General features: G+C 42.7%; 1 protein-coding gene across 1 annotated transcript in view; it reads left to right on the top strand.

Annotated features, from left to right (window-relative positions):
• The window catches only part of C8B (complement C8 beta chain), a 44006-nt gene that overhangs the window by 14402 nt on the left and 17002 nt on the right, over positions 1–12602 (top strand). The window contains exons 4-6 of the mRNA XM_077333589.1: positions 4241–4382; positions 6338–6470; positions 7341–7538. Of these exons, the coding sequence (XP_077189704.1) occupies positions 4241–4382; positions 6338–6470; positions 7341–7538 (473 nt within the window). The remainder of the gene's footprint in view (positions 1–4240; positions 4383–6337; positions 6471–7340; positions 7539–12602) is intronic.

Raw genomic sequence — 12602 nt, forward strand, 5'->3', positions numbered from 1 at the left:
GAAATTGGACTGTCCGTTGTGGGGATGAAAGACAAAATAAGTCATATAGACTGAATTTCCATAGATCCAAGTTCAAGATTAAATCTAAGTTATAGGCAGACTATGCGAGCATATTTTTCAGGCATTTCAATCATACTTTTAAGGACTAGTAACATGACTTCCAAAGTGATGAAATCATAATCCTCAGTATTCATATATTTGTATGCCTTTGGAACTCCTGCTTCCCCCCTTCATTTTGTTCTCATAATATCCCAGTGAATAGGTTAGGCTGGGAAGGAATGGCCATCCCATAATAATCCAGTGAATTTTCCATAGCTGCATGGGCATGTGGACCTGACTTTCGCAGGCCATACTGAAACTGGCTCGGTAAAACAAAGCTGAAATAAAGCCTCCAGGTTTTGCAAATGAAGGATTAATTAATGTGTCATCATTTTATTCCTTTATTTATTTAGAGATTTATACACCGCCCTCCCAGAGGGACAGTTCAGGACAGTGTCCAGCATTTTAAAATCCACATAATGCATAAAACTTTAAAATACAGTTTGTCAGCAATTCAACTTATACTTAATACATTAAAATCAATTATATTGGTTACCCTGATAATACTCATACTGCTGTATTTGGGTGTTGTGTGTGTGTGTATTCATATAGAGGGAGCTCAGCTGATGTTTTCATTCAATATTGTCATAAAGTTCATTGGCTCCAACCAAATGCCTGGAAGAGCTCCATCCAGGCCCTATGAAACTGACCCAGTGGAGGCCAGACGTACCTCTTTCTGACCAGGAATCACCAGTCCTTTGGGAGATATAGTCCTTTGGGAGGTGGGCCAAGACCATGTTTATCCTTAAAGGTTAACACCAACACCTTGAAGTGGATCCGGAATTCAACTGGGAGCAGTGCAGTTGCCTCAAGGCAGGTCAAATGTGAGCCCTCCAAGGTGTTCATGTGAGGAATCATGCTGCTTCATTCTGGACCAGTTGTAGTTTCTGGATCAGCATCAAGGGAAAGCCCGCATAGAGTGCATTACAGAAATCTAATCTGGAGGTGACAATTGCACTAGTAGTTTTGCCAGGTAAAATTATTAAAAAGCCAGTTAACCTACCTTGGTGGTGTTTTTTGACAAGGACGCATCACAGATCACGCCAAAATTCCTAGCAGATTGTGCAGCAATTTGCTGCACACTGTCTGGGAAGAGCAATTGTGCTTTCATGCCCAGTCCTTTCCTACCCAGCCACAGGGCCTCCATCTTGGAGGGGTTGAGTTTCAGATGGCTCTGCCTGTGCTAGACCATCATTGCATCCAAATATCTGGTGAATGTTTTTTTTGGGGGGGGGGAGTCCAGCTGGCTGTCCATTAGGAAGTAGAGCTGGGTGTCATCAGTGTACTGATGACATCTAGCCCAAACCCCCAAACTAGCTGGGCTAGAGGGAACATAAAGATGTTAAATAAGGTGGAAGACCTGCACCCTGTGGTACTCCACGGAGGAACTGGCAGCATCATGATTGACTCGCACCCACTGCAGCCCTCTTTTCGTGGCCCTGAAGGAAGGAGATTAGCCACTGAAGGGCTGTCCTTTGTATAGTGAGGTAGTAAGTAAGAAGCTCATATTCTACCTTGACGAATGTTGCTGTGAGATCGAGCAACACGAGCAACACCATCCCACCTCGTTCCAGCTGCTGCTATTGGAGGTTGTCGATCAGGGTGATCAAGCTGTCTCCACCTCATGGCAACACGATGGAAGTCAGACTGGAATGGGTTGAGGTCCAAAGCTTCCTCTAGGTATGTCAAGAGTTAATCTGCGGCTGCCGTTTTTAACCACCTTTCCCAGAAATACCAAACGCGAGATAGGGTGGTAACTGGCCCGGTCTTAGAGGTCAAACAATTTTTTATTCCAGTAAGGGCCAGACCACTGCCTTCTTTAGTGTCCTCAGGAATAACAACAACAACAACAACAACAACAATAATAATTACCCATTATATTTAATGGGATTTTAGCTGGACTTCTGTGACCTGCCATGAGCCTCTCAGGAATGGCAGGTAATAATAATAATTATTATTATTCCAGAGAGGCTCATGGCAGGTCACAGAAGTCCAGCTAAAATCCCATTAAAACCCATTAAAATGGACAGTCACAACACAATACAGCATAGCAGTAACAACATAGCGGCACCAGAAGCCCCTCCCCCCATCCAACTTCAAGAGGGAGGAGAAAGGAGAGACAAGAATCACAGGTGGCACTGAACATCAGGGGGACCCTAATGATCTTCCTCCCAAGTAGACAGGGAAAGATTTATTATCGTTGCGTTTTTTGAGCAGCCAAGGACAAAGATCTGGTGGGCACCTGGTCAACCTCTGACATTAGCAACCTGTCTACTTTGGCCAGTGAGAGCTGTCTGAAGCTATCAAACATCCTCCCCAAAGGTGGTCATTCTGTATCAACCATGGCAGGGAGGACGCAGCAGAGTGTCAGGACCTTATCGGCAAAATAACTCGCAAATGCCTCATAGCTGATTTCCAATTGACTATTATTTTGGCACCCTTCCTCAAGGGCAGCAATAGGCTTGATTACCCTAATAAATTGTGCTGGACATGAGCTACCAACCACAAGGGAAGTTGTATAAAACTCCTGTTCGGCAACCATCACTGCCTTCTCCTATAAGATGTTCTTGAAGCCTCGTTGCAAGTATTCCTCCACACCTGATCCAGCTGTCTCAGTTACCATTTCCTCTGATGTAGCCCTGTGGTATACCAGGAAGGTCATATAAGGCAGGGGCAGAAAGGATGTCAGGGAGCAATCTCATCAATGGCAGCCAGCATCCAGCTGTGCCAGTCGCTGACCAAATCATCTATTTAATTACCAAGAGGCGTCAGTTCCCACAGAGCATTCAGGAGACAATCCAGATCCATAAGCCCCTGCAAGCAGGCTAAAATCAACCCCCAACGTAAACAGTGGTGGCGGCAAATGGAGCCAGGCCTTCATGACACAGTCGTCTGGCCATGGAATGGTATTTACTGCAAATGGTATTTTCCTGGACCCAGAGCACCTAGCCACAGTGATCCATGTTATAGTCACCTCTAGACTGGACTTCAGCAACTCACTCTATGCAGGCCTACCCTTGTCCTTGATCCGGAAACTACAACTGATACAGAACGCTGCTGCCAGCATTCTCACTAAAATATAATGGAAATCCCACATCTGGCCGGTAACCCAAGAACTCGTTTGGCTCCTAGTTGAATTCCGGATTAGGTTTAAGGTTTTGATACTCACCTTTAAGGTCTGGGCCCAGTATATCTGAGAGACTGCCTCTCTGCCTATACCCCTCAAAGAGCCTTATGCTCCACCACCTTCAATTGGCTGAGGATCCCTGGCCCCAAAGAAGCACTTTGGACCTCAACAAGGGCCAGGGCCTTTTCAGTCCTGGCCTCCACCTGGTGGAATGAGTTCTCCAAAGAGATCAGGGCCCTGCTTGAACTTCCACAATTCCACAGGCCCTGCAAAAGGGAGCTCTTCAACCAGGCATTTCCTTGAGGCTGACTGCCCCAAAACAACTACAGGTCCCACCCAGATCATAGAATCATAGAATTATAGAATAGAGTTGGAAGGCACCTCATGGGTGATCTAGTCCAACCCCCTGCACTATGCAGGACACTCACATCCCAATCTCTCATTTACTGTAACCTGCCACCCCTTTGCCTTCACATAATCAGATGGCTCTCTGTCAGATGGCTATCTAGCCTCTGTTTAAAAATTTCCAAAGATGGAGAAGCCACCACCTCCCGAGGAAGCCTGTTCCACTGAGAAACCACTCTAATTGTCAGGAAATTCTTCCGGATGTTTAGATGGAATTTCTTTTGAATTAATTTCATCCCATTTGTTCTGGTCTGTCCCTCTGGGGCAAGAGAGAATAATTCTGCTCCATTCTCCATATGGCACCCTTTTAAATACTTGAAGATGGTTATCAGATGGTTATCAGATGAGGGAGTGTCAAAGTTATTGTCGTTGTAATGTTGTTCTAGTTATTCTAGTTGGTATGTTATTGTTATATTGATATTGTTCTAAAGTGTTTTATGTAAACCGCCCAGAGCTGTAGGGAAGGACGGTATAAAAATCTAAATAAATACATAAATATAAATGAATAAACAAACAAACAGATTCCTGCCTATCACTGTACAAAAGATCAAATCCAGGGTGTGGCCTGCTTGATCGGTGGGACTGGTAACAAACTGTTCTATATTGTAGGAAGATGTGTTGATCAAAGACTGCGTTGCGATGGAGAGGATGCCTGTGGGGATTACTCAGATGAAATAAACTGTAAGAGAATATATAAATCATGTGATCGAAACACAGAACAATACTGGGGCATCCTGATGCTAGCAAGTGGGTAAGCACCTCTACATTTTCTACCAATAGTCTTTATGGCAAGTCAGACAACTTGGCCTCACATTTAATAACATTAGCTAGGAAGCAATTTTAGTGGTTCTTGGAGGGGTGTGTGTGTGCGTGTGTGTTATGCTGCAGGATTAACTTTCACTCCTCTGACCAACACAACTGACTAGTGGCCACATTTGGAAATACAATGCACATGAACCCTTGTGTTCAAGGACATGTATCTTTCCCCACAGTTCTCTTCTCCTAGAAACTCCCTTTGATGTCCTGAAAGCTGATGCTGAAGCAAAAGGAGCTCACAGACAAAATCCAATAAGTGGAGAGGAAGCTGGGCAAATCTCTCCCTCACCCCCCAAAAACACACAAACACCTCTCCCTCTTCTGCTGGCAAGGCACAGTGGGAGTCCCATTGTCATAACAGGTTGCGCTGGCAACTTTGTCTCCATGTCTTTTCTGCAGCCTACACTCAAGCATGCCTTGAGTCTCAGTGAGAAAGGCAGACTATAAAAAGTAATAATGATTTTGTCCATAAGGCTGTCTCACCCTTAGACGTGGATGTTCCAGATTGTTAGGGAGCTACTGTCCTGTAACATCTCAAAGCAACCTTGCTCTTTCCTTCTTTTCCACCCTTTTGAAGAATATGCCGCTTTTCTCTACCCGAAGGAGGCTCAAAGTGGCTTACAGTCGCCTTCCCTTTCCTCTCCCCACAACAGACACCCTGTGAGGGAGGTGAGGCTGAAAGAGCCCTGATATTCCTGCTCGGTCAGAACAGCTTTATTAGTGCTGTGAGGAGCCCAAGGTCACCCAGCTGGCTGCATGTGGGGGAGCACGGAATCAAAAATGGCATGCCAGATTAGAAGTCAGCACTCCTAACCCCTACAATGAGCTGGCTCTTTTGGACTACAATACAGAGCTCAACATAGTCATAGTTGGGCAATAGCCCAACCTCTCTCAATTAAGCATTTGGTCTGTCCTCTAGCTCTATCCAAATTTTCTAAAAAGATGGCATCAATGCCCGGGAGGCAGGGGGAGAATCAGTATTGTGTTCACTGCCCATGATTTTCTTGTGTTCATCAGCAATGAGCCTAATCATGGAAACCTATCTCTGTGTAGTCAAGATATTGCATTTTGCTTCTTGAATATGCCTAGATGTCAGGATAGTGCCTTGCCTCATCACACTATTTACCTTTCCCTGATTTTAACTTTACATAATTTTAGAAAATCTGCATTGGTCCTCTCTCATATTCTATTAGACAAGTATAGGGAATTCTTCATCCTTGGTAAGTCACACAAGTTATGGACACTGCAGTCTGTCACAAGCCATATCCATGAGGGATTGGCCATTAGTTGAATGCAGTCAGATTGTGATTGCGATAAATGTGCCACTGAGGTGAAAAGATGATTGTCCTCCTGTGAGAAATTATTTCATCTCTCCTCAGAGTAAGGTAAGACCAGTACAATAGTAAGGTAAGACCAGTACATGTGCAGACTTTCATTCTAATTCCCCATTGGACTGTGTAGGGAATTTTCTTCTCTCCATAGAAGATCTATCCCCATTCCTTTGCTTGAATGGGAGTCTTCACCTACTTTCCAAACTTTCTTGCCAACTTTCCCCCAGTTCTCCTATCTCCATTAAACTGCTCTCAGTTAAGGCTGAAATCAGACTCAAGTCAGTCAAGACACAAATCTAAATGAATTTCTCCTCATCATGCAACACTCAAGTCTCTCTCTACTCAGCTGATGCTAGCCAATCAGATTGCTTGGAGTAGCCTGACACTCAAGGCTGTTTCTATGAAGAATTAACCCTTCACAATCCTTTATTCGGTACACAGAACTTTTAAGGTTTTAGAAAGTACAGTCGAGCTGCAGAACCAATAGCAAGTGTATATAACTTATTGTGTGCATGATTGACAACTAAAATGTAGACTTTTTCTGCATCTGTTTCCCCAGAGTAAATATCTTCACAAATAATTTGGAAGGATTGGTTTTGGATCATAGATATTATGGTCTATCATGTTCTCTACAGTATATCGCAAACATTAGATTTAGAAAACCCTACAATGTAGAAAGCTATATGGCACAGGTAAGGATCAAGGAGTTGTATGAGCAGATTAAATGGATGGCATTGTTGATCCATATCATTACATTTATAAATGGGAACTTGTGGCCAAGCAGTCTCAATTTACACTGTTCTATTTCATATGGACATCAGATTCTGATGTACTGCATGCAGTTTTAGAGGTAATCCTGAATGCTTGCTCACAGAAAATATCTGGAAGGTTCATTCCTCTTTCAAATAGATGATTTTCAGACCATTCAGAATATGAATGTAAGTCAGTGTACATGCAATTTATCAGCCTAATTTGCATATGGACTCTAGAGGCCTTACTAATGCTAAAGAAAGTACACACATGCATTTCAACTGAATCACTGGTATTTTTTCTACTAGCTGACCATGACTTGTTGAGCATTGAGGTGAACACAGGAAACGAACATTGGAAGAAATTTTGTATGTGAAATATTCTAGAGTTGTCGCTGTGTTACACTCTTACAATAAAAGTGGTACCTTAAAGGCTATCAGAATTATTGTGAAGAAATTTTGTGTAGGCTGGGAGGCTACAGTCCATGACAGTTTATGTCATAGTCTATCTGACTGGATGACCGAGGCTAGCCTGATGTAGTCAGATCTTGCAAGTTATGAAAGGTTAGCCCTGCTTAGTACTCACTTTCAAGGTCATCTGCAGTTAATGCATTATGGATAATGAGGTTAATAGCTGTTGCTGCCCAGTCTCAGGAGATGGTACTGAGATAGATAAGCTAGATGGTCCAGTTCAAGAAGGCAGCTTGCTATAGTCATATTAAAATATGTTTAAAATAACATTTAAACATGTTCCAGATGTGAAACTAGGTTTCAAAAATTCACACACATTGCTTTTTCTTGCTTTTTATTTAGACCAAAGGTACATTCCAGTTTACACTCACTGAACATGAATCTTATTCAAGTTTTGAAGAAAAAATATTAGAGAGGCAAACAACGAAAGAAAGACTCAGCATTAGCCTGTCAGTACCATTCCTTTTTGAATTTGGTTACAGTAAGGATGACTACAGGTACAAAAGGTTCATTCAGCTGACGAAAAAGCTTTCTTCAACGGTAAGCATTCTTGTATTCAATTCTATACACATTTGGGTGAGAGAAAATGTTATTTGATCTCTAAGGCCATCATATTAGTATCAGTTTTGTGGAAAGCTATGCCAGTTCTTTTCAAATAAGGACAACATAAAGTGTTTTGCTGAGTTAACAGTAACTAAACTGCCAATAATTTCCTGAGTCCATAAGAGAAATCCATATGTAGGAGTGTGCTCCTTCATGCAGGTCACCCTTCCTGGATCAAGCTTTGCACTGAGAAGAAAGGAGGCAGTATGTGTAGATGTATGTCCCATGTTCTTGTGCAATGTATGTGTTACCTAACATAAACCTATATGACTCACGGGCCAGCAAGCTGAATCATAGTTCTAATTTGCCAATAAAAGTAGGCATTCACTTTTACTGGCAAAAGTGGGCAAAGTGAAAAATACAAAAAAATAAACAAACAAAATCCTTATTGCTATTTTTCAGGTACTAATTTAGCCAGATATTGGGGGGCTTGCTATTTTTCCGGCTACTGAAAAGGCCAAGACTGAAAAAACCCTAAAATATTGGCATTTGTAGGACCACTATTCAAAATCTTAAAAGATGATGCAGTAAAAGTGATACACTCAATATGCCGGCTAATTTGGGAAACTCAACAATGGCCACAGGATTGGAAAAGGTCAGTTTACATTCCAATCCCAAAGAAGGGCAATGCCAAAGAATGTTCAAACTACTGCACCATTGCACTCATTTCTCATGCTAGCAAAGTTATGCTCAAAATTTTACAAGCTAGGCTCTAGCAATATGTGGACCAAGAACTTGCAGAAGTACAGGCAGGATTTCGAAGAGGCAGAGGAACTAGAGATCAAATTGCCAACATACGCTGGATCATGGAGAAAGCTAGAGAGTTCCAGAAGAACATCTACTTCTGCTTCATCGACTGTGCTAAAGCCTTTGATTGTGTGGAGCACAACAAATTGTGGCAAGTTCTTAAAGAGATGGGAATACCAGAGCATCTTCTTTGTCTCTTGAGAAACTTATATGCAGGTCAAGAAGCAACAGTGAGAACTGAACATGGAATCACTGATTGGTTCAAAATTGAGAAAGGAGTTCGGCAAGGCTGTATACTGTCACCTTGCCTATTTAACTTGAATACGGAGCATATCATGAGAAAGGCGGGATTAGAGGAGTCACAAATTGGGATCAAGATTGCAGGGAGAAATATCAACAACCCCAGATATGCAGATGATACCACTCTAATGGAAGAAAGCAAAGAGGAACTAAAGAGCCTGTTGATGCGGGTGAAGGAGGAGAGTGCAAAAGTTGGCTTGAAACGCAACATCAAGAAAACAAAGATCATGGCATCTGGCCCTCTCAGTTCCTGGCAAATAGATGGGGAAGAAATGGAGATAGTGACAGATTTTATTTTCCTGGGCTCCAAGATCACTGCAGATGGGGACTGCAGCAAAGAAATTAAAAGACGCTTGCTCCTGGGGAGGAAAGCTATGGCAAATCTAGACAGCATCCTAAAAAGCAGAGATATCACTCTGCCAACAAAAGTGCGTTTAGTCAAGGCTATGGTATTCCCAGTTGCAATGTATGGCTGCGAAAGTTGGACCATAAGGAAGACCGAGCGTCAAAGAATGGAGGCTTTTGAACTCTGGTGCTGGAGAAGACTCTTGCGAGTCCCTTGGGCTGCAAGGCGAACAAACCGGTCAGTCCTAGAGGAGAGCAGCCCGGACTGCTCCTTAGAAGGCCAGATCCTGAAGATGAAACTCAAATACTTTGGCCACCTCATGAGAAGGAAGGACTCCCTGGAGAAGAGCCTAATGCTGGGAGTGATCGAGGGCAAAAGAAGAAGGGGACGACAGAGAATGAGGTGGCTGGATGGAGGACCTGAAGCAGTAGGTGCAAACTTAAATGGACTCCGGGGAATGGTAGGGGACAGGAAGGCCTGAAGGATCATTGCCCATGGGGTTGCGATGGATCGGACACTACTTCGCACCTAACAACAACAACAAAGACCGCTGGATAGCTTTGTAAATTTTTACATTTGAATCAGATAAATATAAGGTATTTGATATTACCTTCAAAAGAATAACTGTGTTAGCCTATTTGGTAATGGTGGAAAATGCTGTTAACTTCTGGCAACCCCATAGAGCTTTCAAGGAAATAGATCAGGGGTAGTCAAACTGCAGCCCCCCAGATGTCCATGGACTACAATTCCCAGAAGGCCGCAGTTTGACTACCCCTGAAATAGATGAACAGAGGTCATTTGCCATTTCCTTCATCTGCACAGTGACCCTCGACTTCCTTGGTGGCCTCCCAGTCCAGGGCCAATCAAGTTTTACTTCTGAGTTTGGGTATCCTGGGTATGGTTGCCAGGTGCCCCTGGTCACTGGAAGGGAATGGGGGGGGGGGAGAACAAGGCTGGGAAACATCTGAAGGTTTGTGGATGGAGACTAGGCGGGGCAGTGGGATAAAATGCTACAGGAAAACTGATACCTGCAGTTTCGAGAGGACCTATAATTCCAGGGGATACCCAGGTCCAACTTGGAGGCTGACATCCCTAAACCTGGTTAATCTAAGTCAGGGCTAGTCTGTTGTAGCAACATAAAATAGAAATCAAGTAGCGCTTTTAAATCTAATCAAGTTTACCTTAGCATATACTTTCATGAATCAAACCTCACAAAAGTTTATGCTGAAGTACACTTCACTAGTCTTAAAGGTGCCACGATTTCAGTTTTTCTTTCTGTCCTTGGATCATTGTGGTTTAACACAATGTGAGGGGATGGCTGGATTCAAGATCTCTACAGTCATGATATCTTCAGAATCTGTTTTTCCAGGAGCAGTCTTTGAGACAACTGCTGTTCTGTCCTTGCAATTTCCAGGGCAATGACAGTATGCACATACTGGTGAAATAAGACAGGTCAAAAATAGCAATAGAAGTAAGAAACCAACCTATTCAACTGCAGGGCACCCATGACAGTAATATATAATGAAAACCGCTTACAGGCTTTTCATAGTTTAATTATAGACCCAAGCAAGCTATTTCACCTTGGGATACTTGATACAGCCACTGAGTTTACTTTTCAGGAAAGTAGTGTATGCTGCATAAAGTATGAACAATATCATTATAGATGGGATATTGCTACACTAAACCCACAAAGTTACAGGATTTTTCCCAACTCAAAAACTGGGATGAGATTTGCTCTGAAATCCTCCAATTTTCCAGTATCCCTATTATACAATCAAAATAAATGATACTGACTTTAATCTTCCATATCAATAATTATAAAGTGAAAAAAGAGACCACCATCATAATGAGGTTTGAATAGCAGGGCAAAAATTCATTCCTATGATAAACAGGAATAGCAATAGTAGTAGGAAGTGCTGTTTTTATTCAGAGGCAGAACTATGAATGAAGACTGATTTTTAAATGCCTGAATTAGATTGGATGGTTCATGTTTATGAATGAAGCAGGTGAATCCACACAGTTGGATGTTTTTGTATTGGTTGGCAAGAGATTTTTATTCTTTGTTAATTTTTCTTATCTTTGTGGTTCAGGCAAATGTGAATCTAAATATCTGTGGACCAAAAACATAGGCTTACATTTATTTTTCTTTTATGATTCATACACACATTCCGATAAGGAATGTAGCATTTGACTGTCAATGCTTTTTGAAGACTATCTTTAATATCTGAAAGAGTTACAGGTACTTTTTCCTGTATGGTTAATTCATGATCTGAATATGTGGTTAGTATATATTACAAACATCAGCAGAGATCTTTAATTCCCCATCTTTTTTTTCTGTCATTAAGTCACAGACAACTTATGGCAACTCCATAGGGCTTTCAAGACAAGAGGCATTCAGAGGTGGTTATTTATTTATCATAGGGCGTATGTAGGCAGAAGATCTGAGAATTGTCTGGCAGCCTGGTAAGGGACGTTTGAAGGTGGTTTGCCATTGTCTGCCCCCATGTCAGGAAATCCATCAAAATCCTTGGAGGTTTCCCCTCCAAATACTAGTTAGGGTCAACCCTGCTTAGCTAGTGAGATCTGATGGGATTGAGCTTGCCTGTGCTATTGAGATCAAGGCTCAGAGGTGGTTTGCTATTGCCTGCCTCTGCATAGTAACCCTGGACTTTTTGGGTGGTCTCCTATCCAAGTGCTAACCAGGATTGATCATGCATAGCTTCTGATAGCCAGCCAATTCAGGGCAGATCTTTCATACATATGTGTATGTTTATATATACACATATGCATACACACCCCACATTCAGATGTCATGTCTAACCTCTCATTCTCTGTGATGAGCATGAGCACTAGTTATTCTCGTGATCACATGCTCTCTCCCTCCCCCCCCCCCTACTTCTTCCTCTCATGCAGGGATTTAACAACTTTCTATCCTTCTGTAATTTCCCATGACATTTGAATGCACACTCCAGGAAAAATCAGTTTCCTGTTCAAAAAGTCATATTCCAAACTTCAGTTTGATCCAAGTTTATGGGACGGGAACAAATTCCGATTTAAACAAATACCTGGATTTGCATATTACAGCAAATTGGAACTTTATACCAAACCAGAATGAGCCTCTTGTGGCGCAGAGTGGTAAGGCAGCCGTCTGAAAACTTTGCCCATGAGGCTGGGAGTTCAATCCCAGCAGCCGGCTCAAGGTTGACTCAGCCTTCCATCCTTCCGAGGTCGGTAAAATGAGTACCCAGCTTGCTGGGGGGTCAATGGTAATGACTGGGGAAGGCACTGGCAAACCACCCCATATTGAGTCTGCCATGAAAACGCTAGAGGGCGTCACCCCAAGGGTCAGACATGACTTGGTGCTTGCACAGGGGATACCTTTACCTTTACCAAACCAGAAAGCCTTTGAACATTCTTTGGTCATGACAAAAATGTAGACTTCTACCAGACACATATCAGGGGGAAGTATTCGGTAAGGGTAGTTCAGCAGTGGAATTAGCTGCCTAAGGAGAAGGTGCACTCCCCCTCACTGGCAGTCTTTAAATAGTGGCTGGAAAGATATGTATCATGGATGCCTTAGGCTGATCCTGCATGGAGCAGGATTCTAT

The sequence above is a fragment of the Paroedura picta genome, chromosome 4 (assembly GCF_049243985.1).
Source record: "Paroedura picta isolate Pp20150507F chromosome 4, Ppicta_v3.0, whole genome shotgun sequence".
Taxonomy (NCBI): domain Eukaryota; kingdom Metazoa; phylum Chordata; class Lepidosauria; order Squamata; family Gekkonidae; genus Paroedura; species Paroedura picta.